The sequence below is a fragment of the Agaricus bisporus genome (assembly GCF_000300575.1).
Source record: "Agaricus bisporus var. bisporus H97 unplaced genomic scaffold AGABI2scaffold_11, whole genome shotgun sequence".
Lineage (NCBI taxonomy): Eukaryota > Fungi > Basidiomycota > Agaricomycetes > Agaricales > Agaricaceae > Agaricus > Agaricus bisporus.
In genome coordinates this window covers 620,814-637,372 of record NW_006267346.1, presented here as the reverse complement: position 1 = coordinate 637,372, position 16,559 = coordinate 620,814, and the positions used below count along the sequence as shown (strand labels likewise).

Genomic DNA, 16,559 nt, shown 5'->3' with positions numbered 1-16,559 from the left:
GGGTCCGAATTCAAGGTATGGTAAGTGTTTCCGCAATTAGCGGCCTGGCTCCATTCGCTATCTAGCACTTAGATTTTTCGGTCAAGTGTTCCATATTGTATAAACGGTCTAACTTGGTTTGGCCTTGTCCTTCCACATGACAATCAACTGATGTCGCAGCGCAGTCAAGGGCACACCGCAGAAATGGCTGAATCGGCGCCCGCGGGCTGTTCATTCCTACTCCTTGGCTTCGGGGATAGGATCTCTGGATGCTGAAACGTTTATCAAACCCTTGATCTTCAAGAAGGCCTGGACTACATTCACGAGATGCGTACTGGACAGTATACTATTGTCCTAGCATCGGGACCACCCGCAATCACGTCCTTTAGGGGTAGGGACTGGAGAACAAGCGCATATTTCGTGTGAATGGCTCCCCGTTATTCATATTATAGTTCCACAAGAGGTATAGATGGAGATTAGGATCTCCTTGTCGTTACTCAGTAAGCCAAAGCTCATGTCATAATCTTGGAATCATCCTCTCATTCTCTCTGATAGATGACAATATGAAAAATCTTTCCCCACTTTCTCAATATGTCTATCCCGCGAGATTTGACGGACGACGTTATCTTCGGTGACACTCTCTAAGCCATGGTCGGAAGTAGCTACTGCGATGCTGTGACATACTAGGCCATCATGCTCCTCTGTTTCACGTTCGAGGTGTCATTTTGGTACCGAACTTGATCTAGCTCCGCAAAGCTCATCTATCCTTTTTGTCTCTCTCGTCACTCCACATGTAGCAAACTACGATTGACGGGTAATCCGGAGTAGGCGGCGGCTAGTAGAGGTTTACGCCACAGCGGAGGGTATTTAAAGGTTTCATTTCTCTGTCTCGGTCATCCAAACCTCAGTTCATCTCCCGCGATATCTCACAACGCGATGCCTACTCTACGAAGCAAGAACTCTATCTCTCAACCATCTCCTGTGCGTTTTTATTTCACTATACGGAGTCACTCTTGTCCGGACTCATCACCATCTTATAGCCTGCATCTTGCTCGATCCTCGTCATCGGGGGAGGTCCCGCAGGCTCATATTCTGCCGCTTGCCTTGCCCAAGAAGGGTTTACCGTCACCTTGCTCGAAGCGGAGAATTTCCCAAGGTTTGTGAAGTCAATGATTTTAACAACGATCTTTAATTGACATCCTTGGCACTCACTATCAGGTATCATGTCGGTGAAAGCATGCTTCCATCCATGAGGCACTTTTTACGTTTCATCGATGCGGACGACAGGTTCGACGCCTTTGGCTTCATCCAGAAGGTATACTAAGCCAATAGCTGTACCCCCATTTCTGACTGACACACCCATCTAGCACGGCGCGGCATTCCAATTCAATGCCCACAAACGTGAAGGCTGTACGTCCACATCGTTTCATTATTGTCTAGTCATCCTGATGGACCATACGCTCTGACAGTTACAAACTTTGTATCGGACAATCCAAGTAACTATACTTGGAATGTGGTGAGTTTTTAGACCATGTAATCTCGGCTAATGCTTGGCATCATTTATCTCAATATTGAATTAATATAGACTCGTGCGGAGGCTGATGCATTGATTCTTAATCGCGCCCGCGAACTCGGGGTTCGGATTTTCGAGAATCATCGTGTCACGGAAATCAAGTTTTCTCAATCTATCACTAAGGCCAATAACGTGAAAGCTGCGCCTCCGGCCAGTGATAAACAATTAGGCATTGAGGGTCAAGTTCCAGTGTCCGCCAAGTGGAAAAATGTTTCCAATGGCAAGACTGGTCAAATTTCGTTTGATTGGGTTATCGACGCCAGTGGTCGAAATGGTGTTATGTCGCGCGCTTTGGGTCTGCGAAAGTATAATCAGAGCCTGAAGAATGTTGCGTACTGGGGTTACTGGAAGGGAACTCAAGAGTACAGGCACGCTGATTGTCAGGTTCAACCACCATTCTTTGAAGCATTACATGGTATGTCAATGTTTTCGCTCGTCATGTAGACAGCTGATTGAATTGTCCTCAAATTAATAGACGAATCTGGCTGGGCTTGGTTCATCCCCTTGCATAACGGTAAAACATCAGTCGGAGTTGTCATGGACGAAAATGTTTCAAAGTCAAAGAAAACGGCCATGGAAAGGAAAGGCGATACGACTCTCCTCCAACAGCACTATCTAAAGGAGCTCAAGACGAACGCCCCAAAGATCAACCGCTTGCTTGAGCAAGCGGAATTGTTTGAATATTCTGGAGGACCTAAAATCAGGACTGCTAGCGATTACAGTTACTCCAGTACTTCGTATGCCGGGACAAATTATCGGATAGTCGGCGACGCGGGAGGTAAGTACTTGATAGAGGCTTTGACGAGACAGGAGCCCTGATTAATAACCTTTTGTACGACAGCGTTTATTGACCCATTCTTCTCTTCTGGAGTCCACTTGGCTCTTTCTGGCGGGTTATCCGCCGCAGCCTCTATCGCCGCCACCATTCGCTCCGAATGCAGTACTCTCCAAGGGGCTGAGTGGCACAATTCCAGGATTGGAACCTCATACACTCGGTACGTAATTCCGTACCTTTCTGCATTCCTAGTCGATTTATAAATTCCCTTTCTCTCAGGTTCCTAATGATAGTCCTAAGTGCTTATCGACAAATGCGATCGCAGGAGCTCCCGGTCTTGTCGGATATTGACACAGACAACTTTGACAAGGCGTTTGACCTCTTCCGTCCAGGTATACCCATTTATACGCTTCAATAAGCTTATTAGTAAACCTTTTCTACTTTAGTCATCCAAGGAGATGTCGACGTCAAGAAGCCCCTGTCAGAAGATTCATTGCGTCAAACAATTGACTTTTGTACACAGGCCTTTGAGCCCGCGAGCTTGGAAGAGTGGCATAAGGAGGATGATAATAGCCGGACAGAAGAAGACGAGACTAGCGAACAAGCAAAGGCGAAAGCTGCGCAACGAATGGCTGACGTTGTGGCAGCGAAGAAGACGTTACGTGCGGAGGATATGTTCCATATTGGAAAATTTGTGACCGACAAATTTAATGGCTTCTCTATTCGGTTTGAGAAGGGAAAGCTCGGTCTGGAAGCTTAGTTTTAGTGACTGTCGTAACATACATCTTTCGTGAACACTCTTACTAGTTAGTAAAATATATAATGTAGGTTTTAGTTTTGTTCCCTACGTCAAAGACCATTTTTGGGAATGCTTCAATGACACTGCGATGTCCGCGTAGGGCTTAGTACCTAAATTTCCTTTGTATAAACAGCCATGAAATTAGGTTCCCTGGTAAGATTTTAGGTGAACAGGCTGGAAGGCCTTTTTGTTGTTCAGTCACTCGTACCAGGCGCCTAGGGGACGAACACACCACTATCCATCCACAACAATGGATACCCAAAGACGTCCATATTGTCCCAGCAAGTATCCACGTAAACGAAAGTCCCAGATTACTACTCACTGGCAATCTTCAGTCTGTTCTTCGAGGGCGAGTCATTGATTCATTGTGAACTCCCTCGGTGCAGCTAAGTGAGAGAGTTGGAATCGTTAAACTTGCTTCGAATACAAGGGCAGTATTAATCAGGAAAAGTTGATGGAAGGATTTGAACATTTGAATGAGAAGTATAATGGGAAGCTGCCACTATTTCAATATATTTGACCTAAAAACACATACAAAGGCTACTCGCTGGACTATTTTGTACTGTTGACTCCATTACTTACGACAAAAGATTATCTACTGCTAGAGCGACATCACTTTTCCGAATGGCAGCTGAACCTCCCGCGCTCTTGAAGTCCATCCACCGAGTACAACAATCGCAGCGCTCCTGAAAAAGGTTTCTTTCGGTGCAAATTGGGACATTCGACTTCTTCAAACATTGATCATGAACTTTATGCAACGTGAAATTTTTCGCTTCAAGGATCCTGACGGTCCTGTCGAGACCCAATGCATCAACTTCTTCCCGAGACAGCTTTTGGTCCGGAGTACGTTCCAAAATGGTCTCGTACGCCGAAGAGAGCCAAGTTTTGAGACCGTATTTATCACCTAGGCGCACCCTGTCTACTACTGAAAACGTTCCGGGCTCAATCTCTCCAAGGATGTACTCAGAAATTTGGTCGAAACAAAATTGATGAGCAATACTGAGGAGAGCGAGCTTCTCGTCTTGCTCAAATGCAAGTACGTCGGCAAGTAATTTTTTATTGGACGTGGGCGACTTCCTATCCGAATAATGGGTAGTGTGAGTTGCGCGGTCGCGAAGAAGAAACCCGAAAGTATTCACATCGCATAGAAGTATCGCAAAAGAGTTTTGAACTCTTTGACAGTCACATTCGGTAGTAGGATAGGTTTGTCGTCAGACATCCCTTCGGCTTCTTCACAGGTTTTGCCCTGAGAAAACATATCTCGAAAAATTTGGGAACCTTCAATGAAAAAGTGACGATGGACTTTGAACAGTTGATTATCGACCTACATCGTATAGTCAGTCAAGCTAATTTGTGACTAGGATGGCTGCATAAGATGACTCACAAGAAATATAGCCATTGGATCATCATCGAAATAAAAGGATTCAGCACGAACGGGAGTGGAAGGTTGACTGCTCAAATCCAAATCCAAACATGAATGTCAGGTTTCGGCTCAATGCTTGATCCATAAGCTCGCCTTACGAAGTATTATCCATAGTTTGGTATATCTTAACCAACTGGAAAAGAGGGACGTTGCGTGTATTGATTATCACATCGATAACTGATCATCTTCTGGTAAGACGGCGTAATGTGACACATCCGAATCTTATCACTTTCTTTTATGCGCACCTCCTTCAATAAATGGTCATCGTAGTATGTTAAGAACTTGAATATCTCCGAAACGCTTGGCTGAGATATCGTTGCAAAAGTAGAATCTGACTGATCATTTATTGGTGCATGCTACAATGAATACCCTCTTGGATGAATATGATGACTCGGTCCGTGTGAGCCCGCTCTGTCTAGCTGAAGAGACAGCTGGAATGTTGGAAAATTGGTTTGAATACCATGGGAGCGTTTATGGAAGGATTCAAACAGGTGGATGAGAAGTATAGCTAGTGCCTTTGTATTACACAATATTTAACCTAAAATACATACACAGGCGGCTGCTCGCCGGACCATTGTGCACCAATGATTCCACTAGTTACGACAAAAGATTCTCTACCGCTCGAGCAACAGCATTCTCCATATTTCCTACGCTAATGTCGTTCATCTGTTGAGTGCAACATGAGCATGACAGAGTCATTGGCACTGCCATGTCATCATCCTCGGAGTCGTATCGATATTTTTTTTTACAGCGAGACGCCATGGTCGACTGAACGTTCTTCAGGTCGTCAACACGAGCTTCATGCAATATGGAATTTTTCGCTTCAAGGACCCTGACGGTCCTTTTGAGACCCAACGCATCGGCTTCTTCAAGGGACAGCTTTTGGTCCGGAGTACGTTCCAAGATGGTTTTATACGCTGAAGAGAGCCAATTTTTGAGACCGTACTTATCACCCACGCACACCCTGTCTGCCACCGGAAACGATCCGGGTTCAAACTCTCCACAGATGTACTCAAAAACGTCGTCAAAGACAAATTTATGAGCAATCCTGAGGAGAGCGAGCTTCTCGTCTTGCTTAAAAGCAAGAACGTCGACGAGTAGCTTTTTGGTGGGTATGGGTGATTTCCTATTTGGATCATAGATAATGTGAGATGAAATATAATATTTTCGAGAATAAAATCAAAAACATTCACATTGCATAGAAAAAACGTAAAAGAGATTTGAATTCTTTGACAGTCACATTCGGTAATACGATCGGCTTGTCGTCAGACATTCCTTCCGCTTCTTCAAGACAGCTGGCCTGAGAAAACATATCCCGAAAGATCTTGGAACCCTCGATGAAAAAGTGACGATGGACTTTGAACAGTTTATCTTCAACCTACATCATATAGTCAGTCAAGCTCATTCCACCTTTAGTAATTGGCTAGTACACACGACTCACAAGAAAGATAGCCATAGGATCATCATCGAAATAAAAGGATTCAACACGAGTAGGAGTTGAGTTTTGGGGGCTCAATTATGAATGTCAGTTTTCTGCTTGTTCATATAGTCCATAAACCGGTCTTACGAAGGAGCGTCATCCATAATTCGGTATATGCTAATGGAGAAGAAAGGGGCAACAATGTTGAGAGAATGTATTGATTATCATATTGATAACCGTTAATCGAGATTCCCCACGGACAAACATGATGCTCGTTTTCTATTTCTATTTCTTTTCCATGTAATGCTATGACGATCAGACTCTATCGAAGCCTTACAATTTTTTCTTTGTCCTACATACCCGCCTCCATCCAAATAGCCATCATAGTACACGTAGCATATTCGCAAGAGTACCTTCCATATTTTTAGATTTCTTCGCTGATCTCCCGCAATACCAACAAAAGTTCAGCCTTGAGACTCCTTTGTTCATGTTGCACTACAAAATCTACCTCTACCGACATTAAGCCAAAAAAAGCCCAGCCACTACAAATACTTCTAATTGTCTAAAAACGATTTCAAAAAAAAAAACAGCAAGCACTACCACTATTTCGTTTCCGGAGCACTCTCTGGTACCGGACTCTCACTCCGACTAACAATCCGACTATTACCAGGACTAGTAGCAAGTGGACTAGCCACCCTACTCGACCCAAAACTCGCATAAACACTACTCGACGGCGGTACACCCAAACTCAAACCACCCCCAGACTCAAACGACGGACTGCCAACACGACTGGGCCGTCTACTCAAATCATCATAATCACTTCCTTCAGCACGAAGTTCCGCATGTCCCATTCGCGTCAATTTATCGTCGAAATCTCGTTTTCTATATTTTGATACGATGCGTTCGAGGAGATCGGAGGTCGAAACACCTGGAGTTCGACGAGTGGGGAGAAATTTGCCTATGAAGACACAAGTCATTCAACGTCGTTTAGAGCTTGAGATGGATGTCATACGTACCAGCTTGTTTGGCGAAAGCGTAGGTATCATCATGGCCAGCACTCACGTAAGGTTCTTCATCATGAGCAACATAATCGATCTGGTACTTGTCGATAAACTGTTCGGTGATGACCCAAGGGATATCTGTAAGAACTTCATCTACCCATCGACAATGTCGAACGGCCTCAATTCTGATAACGATGAAGTTCATGGACAACGACTGTCTGAAAATGTTACACACCGTTCTACATGATCCATGACGGTGCGTCCCTTGTGTTCATGAACTTGCTGGTCCGAGCTGATTCCCACCATGAGATACACCGAGGGGAATGACAACTTTGCTTGACGTAGTTGTAACGCGTGCCTAGAGTTCATAATGAGAGAATTGGATCAAGGTCACCATATTCCGAACGCACCCGAAATGAAAGAGATCATAAACGCCTTTTGAGAAAAGAAATCAGCCAAGAATTGTGAGCGACATAAAGATAATGGAATCACCGTCCGCATATATTCTGACAGGTCTATCTGATGGAGGCGGGTTAATTTTGTATTTACGCCAAGATTCTCCTTCAATGGCTTTTTGCACGAATGATTGAATGTCTGCTGTGCTTAACGATGCAGGAGTGAATGGTGTTTCGTCGGCTATAACAGGAACAGAAGCTGCTGCTGTTGAAGTCGAAGAGTCCCTTGCGGGAGCATATAGGTCAGGAGTGATGATATCAAAGATGGATAACTGATATTCTGCGTGAGGGTTGCTCAGAGTTGACGTGGACGACGAATAATGGTGGGCAAGGGTGGAGGCACGGGGATTGGCTTGAGGATCTGCTCCTCTCATAGCCGCACTGCTCTCTACGTCGCCATCGTATGTAGGTGAATCAACACCGTCTGAATCCGAAAGCACAGATTGGAGATGGTGCTTCGTTTTTGCCTGCTGAGGTTTTGAACGGGGAGGGTGCGATGGACGAGAAGAGACCGGGCCTGACACGGCAGAACCATCGTCCGTTAGTGGATCGTTGTCTTCTTCCGAACTGTGATTTGGATAGATGAGCAGCTGAGAGGAGACGAAATGGTAGATCGACTTGCGCATCATAGGCCGGGGACTCAATCGCCCTGGGATATTTCCCAAACGACCGCTTCAAATGTAAGGTTCGCGTTCCTACAGACATGTGGAGAGAGTAGGGAGGAGGATGATTTCACTGAGCACTCTCCATGTGTCTCTTATGTTTTTCCCACGTTTTGTCGCGGACACAGCGTTCTCTCTGCTCACCCCGACATGACCACACAGTCGCGTCATACCGACTTGCCCTGCATCCCCTTTTGATCGACTTCAGCGATAGTTGATGGGTCTCCATCCCGTCTTAGCACTATTTCGCCTGTTGCGGTATATCAATGCAGAATCTCAAAAAAAAAAAAGAAATCCTCAGGGTCCTGAGGGTCTGACCCGAAATTTCCCCTTTTATATGGTGGCTATACAGCAGACACGCCGTCGAAATTCCGCTGCCAGTCAAGTACTGTACAATGTACATCAGGATCAAGTTTCATCAACATGAGATAGGAATGTAAACTATAGCAGTTAAAAATCGGCGATCCATTTGAACATGATATCACATGATTGAAGGATGAGTTTTTTGAGCTCCTCGGCTCACCGAGTACGTCACCTCGACCAGTCATATATGTAATTTCATGAACAGTTTATAGTTTGTTTTATAACATTAATTGTCGCCCTGCTGTTGTGATTGATCGGTGGCACATGTAACTCGTAACATTCCAATAGTTCAGGTTCCAGGCAGCATGGACAATTGCTTGCAAGTAACAGAGGTCATTGTGGAGACAAGTCGATTGAGTGGAGTTGGGGAGAGGAGGAACACTCCTTGACGTCATACGACACGAAACGCAATATATACTAAATCCAACGCTGGTCGAGTCCGCCATAACCCGACCCAAGCTGACACCAGGATGCGACCAAGCACTATATTCTTATCGACTCTCGCCCTCGCAGCAGCGGCTGTTGCAACCTCAGGTTCTCAGCCTGCATTCGCCTCCTGGTCCCCCGAGCAACTCTCAGACTGGCTCAAGGAGCACCAAGTTTCTGTTCCGAAACACGCGAAGAGTTCAGCCTCAGACCTTCAGAACCTCGTAGCGGAAAACTGGTATTCGGCGTCCGCCTGGACTGAAGACCAATATAGAAATGCCCAGAAAACTTTCTCCGACGTTCAGGACACTTCTTTTGAGACATGGGACGAATCGCGCCTCCGCGAGTTTCTACTTCGTCAGGGTATCGTCGCACCGAAAGGTAACAGGGAGCAGCTGGCCCTACTCGCCAAAAGCCAGTACAAGGGCTATGAAGCGGCAGCCAAATCATATAGCGCCACTGCAGGATCAGCATCTGCCGAGGCAAGCAGGACCGTGGAGAGCTATGCATCAAAAGCTTCTGCGGCTATCGCTCAGCTAGAGACGGATGCTACTCGAGCGATCGACAGGTCCAAAGATTACGTTTTCTCGACTTGGGACGATAATAGGTTGAGGTCTTATTTGGAGAGCAAAGGGTTGATCAAGACCTCCGCTGAGAAGAAGAGAGACGAATTGTTAGCCATGGCGGAGGATTATTACAACAAGGCGTCGACTCCAGTTTGGGAGGCTTGGAGTGATTCGTATATGGTGTGTATCTCTCTTTCTCGCCACGGACGATGATTTATGAAGGTTGCCTTCAGCACGACTGGCTAGTGTCCCACGATGTGATCAAATCCGACTTTGAGAAAAACCGAGACAAGCTACGCGCCCAGCTTGAGAGTTACTATTATACCCCCGCCGACAAGGTTTGGACCACCTGGTCAGACTCGGAATTGCGGGGATGGCTCATCAAACACGGCTACGTCAGAAGTGACACCCAAATAAGCAGAGATAAGATGTTGAAGATGGTCGAGTACGTCATTCTTGATGTTGACAATTAGTCTCTGCTGATCTCGAGATACAGAGAAAATTACTTATCTGTGAAGGACACTGTTCTTTCTGCCTGGTCTGATAACCAGCTCCGGCAATGGCTCATCGATAATGGGTATATTCGATCTGATGCCGAAGTTAAACGTGATGAGCTCGTAAAGTTGGCCAACGAAAAGTACGTTCACAATGGTTCCTGGGATTAAGGATGGAGACTGATTTATGACCTCAGGTTCAACGATGCTTGGGCGAAGACTGCTTCATACCTGACGTGGCCAGATGCGCGGCTCCGTGCTTACCTCCGTGAACGTGGCGTGGCAGAAAACGAGTTACCCACCAACAGATCGGGTCTCTTGCGTATGTATATCTTCGACGCTCTTTTTTCGTGGCTGACGAGGAGAAAACAGAAGAGACACGCGTCCGCTGGGTGCAGGCTCAAGGCAGAGCGGAGGCAATAGTCGGGAAGATTCGTGATATTGTCAATGAAGGCGTTGGCAAAGCTGAGGATGCGCTCTACAACATATTCAATATTCTGAACTCCAAAGTGTATCATGGGTCTGAGGAGGCTAGTCGTGTTCAAGAAGAGGAGACGAGCGAGTTGAAAGGGAAAAAAGCAGAAATGGAAGACAGGGTCGGAGAGAAGGCGGAGAAAGTCAAAGCAGAGTTGTAATTGTAAATTGATATGTTTCATTATGTTCGGTTTGTCAGCAGCACAGCGTCGTCTCTAGAGATGTAATTAAATACTCTTTTGAACTCATGCATCCACCACGACAGCGACCCCTCAACCGCGCTTCCTCCAGCTCAGACTCGGCCTTTGACGACGGCGACCCCGACGACGAACTGCTCCAGCTGTCATCCTCAGATTCATCAGCCGGTCCCTCCCCTACCATCCCCAAACTCACGCTTGGCCCTAATGGCGATTTCGTGGATGAGATATCCAAAGAACTGGCCGAACTTGGTCAGCTCAGGAAGAGCGTGCAAACAAACCTACGACTTCGGCCGATTAAGTCGAAGGGAAAACTACCGAAGCTCGATGTCGATGAGCTGGGTATCAGAATGCCGGGTGCGTTCCCCATGAGTGCCAGGTTGAAGGACGAGTTGGACGCTGAGTCCCCCGCGGCTAGTGACTCACCGACACTAGGGGTCAGAGCTACGTTCGCAACCAATACAACACCCGTGCAGCTGGCGACTACGGCGCAAACCAATCCTGTGCGCGAAACAGCATTGACTGATGAAACGGCACAGGCTGTTGAGGTTATGAGCTTGCAGGTCCAGAACGTATCGTCACCACATTTTCCCCCAACTATTTCGAGTTCTACGAATGCGATTCCTACAGGTTCGAAGCCGAAACTAAAACACAAGATAAAAGGACCTCCTCCCGCTCTTGTTCTTACTCATAGCGCTACTTCTACATCCCATTCCGACGAATCGCATAATCTTCCCGATTCCGCTACAGAAGGGGAGCTAATACTCCCTAACCGGCACCCCGTTGTACAAGTCACCTCCGATGATTGCCAGGCGCCCCTCACGCTGACGACAGACCCCCTGCCTCTCAGTGCCACAAGTCCAACCTCAAGTATTGTATCGTCGTATTTTACGCCTGCCGGGGATACGCCAATTACTTCAGCGTTTATTGGGGCATATTATACCTCACCGGTCTCTCCAAACTCCGAGTTGGATAGAGAGGAGTCGAGTAGCGCGAATACAACGGCGACATTGTCACCCGCAGCTGTACCGTCAAGTACAGTACCTTCGAGTTTCAGTACCTCTCCGGGCTTCGCGCCAAAACCAACCAATCACAAACCTCGACCGATACCGGCTGCTGAACTCTATACTCGACTTATGGGAGGAGCGAGGGGTCAGCCCCAACCTTTGGTTATCGATACTCGCGCACCTGCTGCACACGTTGCAAACCGGATACGCGGAAGTGTTAATATCGCTATTCCTTCACTTATCCTGAAGAGATGCAAGAAGTTGACGGCATCCGGAACCAACACTGATTTAAACCCTAGTCCCAATGTGCCGCAGACAGGAGGCGGAAAAGGTGGTTTTCAAAGCTTGGAATCGTTAAGGCAGTTCGTCGTGGGTGAAAAGGCGAAATCGGAGTGGAGCAAGATGTTGTGGAGCTTGCATCGCACTGACGATGGGAAGGGAGCTGATACGTTGACTTGGGATGGAGATATTGTTGTGTGTGACGCGGAGATGGAACAGGAGGCTGGGGGCACTGCATGGATACTCATGGATGTCTTGTTGGCACTGACAAGACGTCATGGTGGACGCGTAGATTATCTGGAAGGTGGTATCATGACAGGTGTCAAGGATACTGAGCTGGAGAAATTGATTGATTTCGGACCGATGGGGAGTACTGTAGAGGAGCCTTCTGCCGCGGCTGTGAGTCTTTTCTTTTCGTCTCTGACAAAGATTGTGGATTCAAACTGTTTATGGTCTAGGGAGGAAGGAAATTTTCTGCAGGCGGTTTATTCCAGCTGGACACAAAGAAAAAGCCATCGGATATTGAAATTTCGTCGACGCTATCCTCCTCATCCACATCTCTGTCTTCCAACCCTACGAGTCCTGCCCCTCTCTCGATGCCACATTCACCAATAAATATTATACCCCCTCCTCTAAATTCCTCATCAATATCGAAACCCACTAATGATACCCTCCCGAAGCCCTTGACGTCCATTCCAGTGCATGTCATACATGAAATGGATGACGAACTTGACTTTGTTCCCTCACCACCTCCATCTTCTCTCATTTTCAGGCCATGCGCTCTCCCTCAAATTGTACCGCCTACAGGCGGTCTGAGAGGCAAAAGACCAAGCGTGCCCAACCTTCGTAAGATAGATACGACATCTGCCGAGCATCTCAATCCTCATCCCCCTAAACTATCCCTGAGGACAAAACCAATACGATCGGCGACTTTGGCTGTCCCTCCCCGATTGACGCTTCCTGGTTTGCATTCACCCGCTAGCCCATCACATTTGAACCTCGCGTATTCTAATCATTCTCCACCTGCTAGCGCGAGATATACCGGAAGTTTCGGAATTGGGGAGGGCGGAAATTTCGGAACTACTCCGTATTATACTCCACCGCATACACCCAAAGCGATCTCCAGTTTTCATGGAGGCTCTATGAGTGCTCATCCGTCTCTTCATGGGGGGCATTCTAGCATATTTGGGTATAATTCGGGAGCAGACTTGAATCCTGGCCTGCAAGTGGGAGAACGGTTCAGGGACAGGGATTATCCGCCATCACCTTCGACCGCCCGCCCCGAACCACCATCGACTGAATCCGAAGCAGTGCCGGTTTTTGCTATTTCCACCATCTTGCCCAACTTTTTGTTCCTCGGGCCTGAATTGACTGAGCCATCGCATGTGGAGGAATTAAGGGAGTTGGGTGTGAAGAGGATTTTGAATATTGCGTTGGAATGTAACGAGGACGATTTCGGTTTGAATTTGAAGGAAAAGTTTAGATATGTGAAAATACCGATGCGGGATACTGTTGAAGAGGAGAATGTTCAGAAGGGTGTTCGACAGGCTTGCGAGATGCTTGGTGAGCGTCTATCTTGATTAAATCAAAAATGGCGCGACTGAACATGTGTGAATCAGATGATGCAAGACTACATTCGGCCCCCACATATGTGCACTGCAAGGCTGGAAAATCGAGATCTGTACAGCGGTTATGGCCTATCTCATACACGCCAATCATTGGACACTGTCAAGAGCATATGCATTTGTACTCGAGCGACGAAAAGGCATTTCACCAAATATAGGCTTCGTATCGGAACTTATGAGCTTTGAAGAACAAGAGTTGGGGGGAAAGAGTATCGGTGTGCAATCTAACTCCATGGGCGGGGAGAATGGGGAAGGGAGCAATGGGACGGGGGAGGATGCATCGTTTGGGATGAATCTCCGCCGTGGTGGCCATGTGAGAGAATCTCTCCCGCCAATGGAATCATTTTCGTCATCTGCGGTTGCCAATAATCCTGGTAATGTGAGTTTGGGAGGTAACAATGGCGTGGCGGGACTAGGAGGTCCGATAAGTGCGGGGGGAATTCAATTACAGAGGGTGTTGGTTGGTGATCAGGCGCAGGAGATGGAGGTTAAGGATGCGAGTGGAAGATATCGACATGCGAGAAGAGCGCCGGTGGATGAAAATACGTTGCAGCCGCTTCGGAGAGTGAGTAAGGCGGGGTTGGAGAGCTCGGCTTTTGAAGAAGTTCCAAGAGGTGGGAAAGAGAGGGAGCGTGAGTGAGTAGGCGAGTTGCACTCGGGTTGGGGATCATTGAGCTCATGGAGCTTAGCCCCCGTATGGAGAGGGACGTCTTAAACTTCCTTCGGTTTATACCTTTTGGCCTTTTGATGGGTTTTGTTTGCAAAACATTATTTATCTATTTTTCTTTTCTTTGCACTTTTCATTGTACTCTGTAAATAATGCACTTTTTGAATGGCCCCTGAAGTTTGGGGTGAAGTTAATACTGTGTAAATTGGATATCAATGAACGAACAGGCGACAGTGAAGTCGTTGTAATGCCATCTGGGCTCCCTCTACTGGCCTTCGATCCTCTCTTGTTGCGGCGTGCATATCGGAACCAGGAAATCATAACAAGAGACCGAAGCCGAAGCCGAAGATGAGCGTAACCCGAACCGCATTGGTTATGAACCATATCTTGATGGTCGATTCAGCTGATGGACTCCGGATGGATTCAAGGAGGCCGAGTGTGGCATAAGATATATATGTTCTCCGCTATCGCCGTAGGTCGAATTTTCGTTGATGCAGCGTTCCGTTGATCACGCTCATGAGAACTTGAATTTCGAAAAATTGAATATTGAAACTTGGCAATGAATCCCCAATGTTGGGGATGAAATGCAATACAAGGGGATACTACATTTCCGCATAGCGCTTGGGTGCTATTATGCCACAGAGACACTGCCGGGTAATAGAGTTATGTTAAGAATGTGTTGTATATTTGTACCAAGTTGATGGAATATTCTATTTACGGTGACAATCAAAGATGTCAGCTCAGATCTGCAAGAGCTCGAGCTGGATTCTCTTATAGTAGTAGCGAGGTCGTGCTCAATCGTATGCGAAGTTAGTCCTCAAGAGGTATCCAAGAGCATCACACATTTCAGTGGGGGCCCTTTGTATAATATTTGATACGCCAAGTTGAACCCGCGGACCGTGATCAAGTAATACCAAGGATCTGTGGAGAGGTACTTGGGAATCATTTAGTATGCTGGTGATTCACGCTTGAACGATTCTGTGAACTCGACTACAGAGGAATCGGGAGACAAGATGGTTGTGGGGCGAGAAGTAGTAGGCGGAGTAAGTTGAAGCTTCCGCAGATGTCGATGGTGCGGAAATCCATCGGCATTGTGCAAGAAATGCGGGGGGTTTGCATCACCTTTTCACCTCAACTGAGTCCTAACTTATTACGTAGGCCCCGTATGTAGGAAGGTGATACCAATTGTCCGAGGATGGGCTGAAGCGGCCATGAGAAGGTTTGCAAGAAACGGTTGATGATTTTTCTCGGTTGAGCTGTTCCTGCTGTTGATACTACTTATGGCATTGAAAAACCTCATACTTCTCGCCGTGCGAAGTGACATCTTATCGATATCCTTGATCAACGGTTGGTATTCATCTCAAGATCAGCCCTGGTAGACCCTAAAAATACTTACTTTCCTAATCTGTCTCGGTCTAATAATAGCTCGTAAGATCTAATCTTAGCGCTACGTAGAGGCCCTGCTAGTGCTGATCAGCGCTGATCACGCATCCACGAATGATTACTGATGTTGCGTAAAGAGCGTCAGTGTAGTTCGAACTTCGCTTATTGAGTCCGTTGATCTTTTATAGGATTTGGAATCAATGAGACAATGATCCTCATGGACCATAAGGTCTGAACATCGTTTTCGCATAGCATCCATTCCTTCCGATACCATGGCCATATTCATGAGTACTACTCCTGATAAGCATTCCATTATACCTCGAGTTCGGAACATCAATTGCAATAGGGCATCAGTCAACATTCGGAAGTCTCGGAATTACTAGAAATTTGTCAATGGTCGACTTGGTGGACTCAGCAACGGACTATGTGTAGGCTTCTCCAGGTGAGTACACAAATATTACCTTATCATTGAGGGACAGAGCTTGATTAGACCTCAAGCCTTTGACCGTGTCAGAGGATGTGGCTCATCATTTAATGCGATTGCTTTATCTATGCTTTCGTAGTCACTGGCATAAGAATAGATATCATATGTCCGGGGCTACACCGCCCTCTTTCTTCCACGTGGTGCTTTTTCCAACCTCTGGAACGTTTTTTTTTTTTTCGAGTATGATTGTCTGACCTTTTTCGTTGATATTGATCAACTTGAATAAAAGAATCTTCAAGTTTGCAGCAATATGAGATTAGTAAAGAAGTCATTTTTCGTCTCGAGAGCTGAAATAGTGCAAGATGAGCTGTGTCCTCATTTAAAGGGTGGAGCATTTTGAGTTATACATTGGCCTCATTCGACTTCGTTCAATCCGGTACCTAACACATTTTCAGGTCGCGTGTGACGACACGACCAAACAACGTCAAAGGAGTGTGCTATTTTTAACATTCGAAGGACTAATGTCGTGACGAAAGAATCGTCTTATCACTTATGCACTTATGCTCG

The 16,559-nt window shown here is 46.6% G+C and overlaps 6 protein-coding genes across 6 annotated transcripts; 3 read left to right on the top strand and 3 right to left on the bottom strand.

Moving 5' to 3' along the window:
• The first annotated feature begins 781 nt into the window (after positions 1 to 781).
• On the top strand, positions 782 to 3,236 carry AGABI2DRAFT_210308 (hypothetical protein). The gene is made up of 10 exons (XM_006455697.1): positions 782 to 960; positions 1,020 to 1,135; positions 1,198 to 1,294; positions 1,347 to 1,389; positions 1,449 to 1,495; positions 1,565 to 1,967; positions 2,028 to 2,330; positions 2,394 to 2,547; positions 2,607 to 2,719; positions 2,774 to 3,236. The coding sequence occupies exons 1-10, from the start codon at positions 916 to 918 to the stop codon at positions 3,085 to 3,087; spliced, it is 1,635 nt and encodes a 544-aa protein (XP_006455760.1). The 5' UTR covers positions 782 to 915; the 3' UTR covers positions 3,088 to 3,236.
• Positions 3,237 to 3,624: 388 nt separating this feature from the next.
• Positions 3,625 to 4,552, bottom strand: AGABI2DRAFT_195135 (hypothetical protein). Its single transcript, XM_006455696.1, has 3 exons — positions 4,511 to 4,552; positions 4,266 to 4,450; positions 3,625 to 4,203 (listed from the first exon to the last, which is right to left on the bottom strand). The coding sequence occupies exons 1-3, from the start codon at positions 4,523 to 4,525 to the stop codon at positions 3,705 to 3,707; spliced, it is 699 nt and encodes a 232-aa protein (XP_006455759.1). The 5' UTR covers positions 4,526 to 4,552; the 3' UTR covers positions 3,625 to 3,704.
• A 474-nt stretch (positions 4,553 to 5,026) lies between these two features.
• On the bottom strand, positions 5,027 to 6,148 carry AGABI2DRAFT_187935 (hypothetical protein). Its single transcript, XM_006455695.1, has 4 exons — positions 6,117 to 6,148; positions 5,991 to 6,060; positions 5,743 to 5,927; positions 5,027 to 5,675 (listed from the first exon to the last, which is right to left on the bottom strand). The coding sequence occupies exons 1-4, from the start codon at positions 6,131 to 6,133 to the stop codon at positions 5,147 to 5,149; spliced, it is 801 nt and encodes a 266-aa protein (XP_006455758.1). The 5' UTR covers positions 6,134 to 6,148; the 3' UTR covers positions 5,027 to 5,146.
• A 284-nt stretch (positions 6,149 to 6,432) lies between these two features.
• AGABI2DRAFT_210304 (hypothetical protein) lies at positions 6,433 to 8,134 on the bottom strand. The gene is made up of 6 exons (XM_006455694.1): positions 8,048 to 8,134; positions 7,463 to 7,992; positions 7,381 to 7,405; positions 7,206 to 7,328; positions 6,986 to 7,155; positions 6,433 to 6,927 (listed from the first exon to the last, which is right to left on the bottom strand). The coding sequence occupies exons 1-6, from the start codon at positions 8,128 to 8,130 to the stop codon at positions 6,572 to 6,574; spliced, it is 1,287 nt and encodes a 428-aa protein (XP_006455757.1). The 5' UTR covers positions 8,131 to 8,134; the 3' UTR covers positions 6,433 to 6,571.
• A 449-nt stretch (positions 8,135 to 8,583) lies between these two features.
• Positions 8,584 to 10,571, top strand: AGABI2DRAFT_187933 (hypothetical protein; the record flags this gene model as incomplete). The annotated part of the gene is made up of 6 exons (XM_006455692.1): positions 8,584 to 8,613; positions 8,993 to 9,622; positions 9,676 to 9,887; positions 9,939 to 10,079; positions 10,134 to 10,258; positions 10,309 to 10,571. 6 exons carry the CDS (start codon positions 8,584 to 8,586, stop codon positions 10,569 to 10,571), a joined length of 1,401 nt encoding a protein of 466 aa, XP_006455755.1.
• An 83-nt stretch (positions 10,572 to 10,654) lies between these two features.
• On the top strand, positions 10,655 to 14,374 carry AGABI2DRAFT_187932 (hypothetical protein). Its single transcript, XM_006455691.1, has 7 exons — positions 10,655 to 10,936; positions 11,171 to 11,244; positions 11,458 to 11,482; positions 11,529 to 11,589; positions 11,631 to 12,292; positions 12,352 to 13,456; positions 13,581 to 14,374. Exons 1-7 carry the CDS (start codon positions 10,658 to 10,660, stop codon positions 14,156 to 14,158), a joined length of 2,784 nt encoding a protein of 927 aa, XP_006455754.1. The 5' UTR covers positions 10,655 to 10,657; the 3' UTR covers positions 14,159 to 14,374.
• The last annotated feature ends 2,185 nt before the right edge of the window (positions 14,375 to 16,559 follow it).

Coding starts and splice junctions, on each gene's coding strand:
- AGABI2DRAFT_187932 (XM_006455691.1), top strand. CDS start 10,658: ATGCATCCACCACGACAGCGACCCCTCAACCGCGCTTCCTCCAGCTCA. Junction 11,590..11,630: donor TCCGAGTTGGATAGAGAGGA/GTCGAGTAGCGC, acceptor TGTCACCCGCAG/CTGTACCGTCAAGTACAGTA. Junction 13,457..13,580: donor ACAGGCTTGCGAGATGCTTG/GTGAGCGTCTAT, acceptor AGATCTGTACAG/CGGTTATGGCCTATCTCATA.
- AGABI2DRAFT_210308 (XM_006455697.1), top strand. CDS start 916: ATGCCTACTCTACGAAGCAAGAACTCTATCTCTCAACCATCTCCT. Junction 1,136..1,197: donor GAAGCGGAGAATTTCCCAAG/GTTTGTGAAGTC, acceptor ACTCACTATCAG/GTATCATGTCGGTGAAAGCA. Junction 2,720..2,773: donor GTTTGACCTCTTCCGTCCAG/GTATACCCATTT, acceptor TTTCTACTTTAG/TCATCCAAGGAGATGTCGAC.
- AGABI2DRAFT_187935 (XM_006455695.1), bottom strand. Junction 5,928..5,990: donor ATCCTATGGCTATCTTTCTT/GTGAGTCGTGTG, acceptor TATATGATGTAG/GTTGAAGATAAACTGTTCAA. Junction 5,676..5,742: donor TTACGTTTTTTCTATGCAAT/GTGAATGTTTTT, acceptor TGATCCAAATAG/GAAATCACCCATACCCACCA.
- AGABI2DRAFT_210304 (XM_006455694.1), bottom strand. CDS start 8,130: ATGTCTGTAGGAACGCGAACCTTACATTTGAAGCGGTCGTTTGGGAAA. Junction 7,406..7,462: donor TGTCAGAATATATGCGGACG/GTGATTCCATTA, acceptor TTTTCTCAAAAG/GCGTTTATGATCTCTTTCAT. Junction 6,928..6,985: donor CGCTTTCGCCAAACAAGCTG/GTACGTATGACA, acceptor GTGTCTTCATAG/GCAAATTTCTCCCCACTCGT.
- AGABI2DRAFT_195135 (XM_006455696.1), bottom strand. Junction 4,204..4,265: donor TTGCGATACTTCTATGCGAT/GTGAATACTTTC, acceptor TTATTCGGATAG/GAAGTCGCCCACGTCCAATA.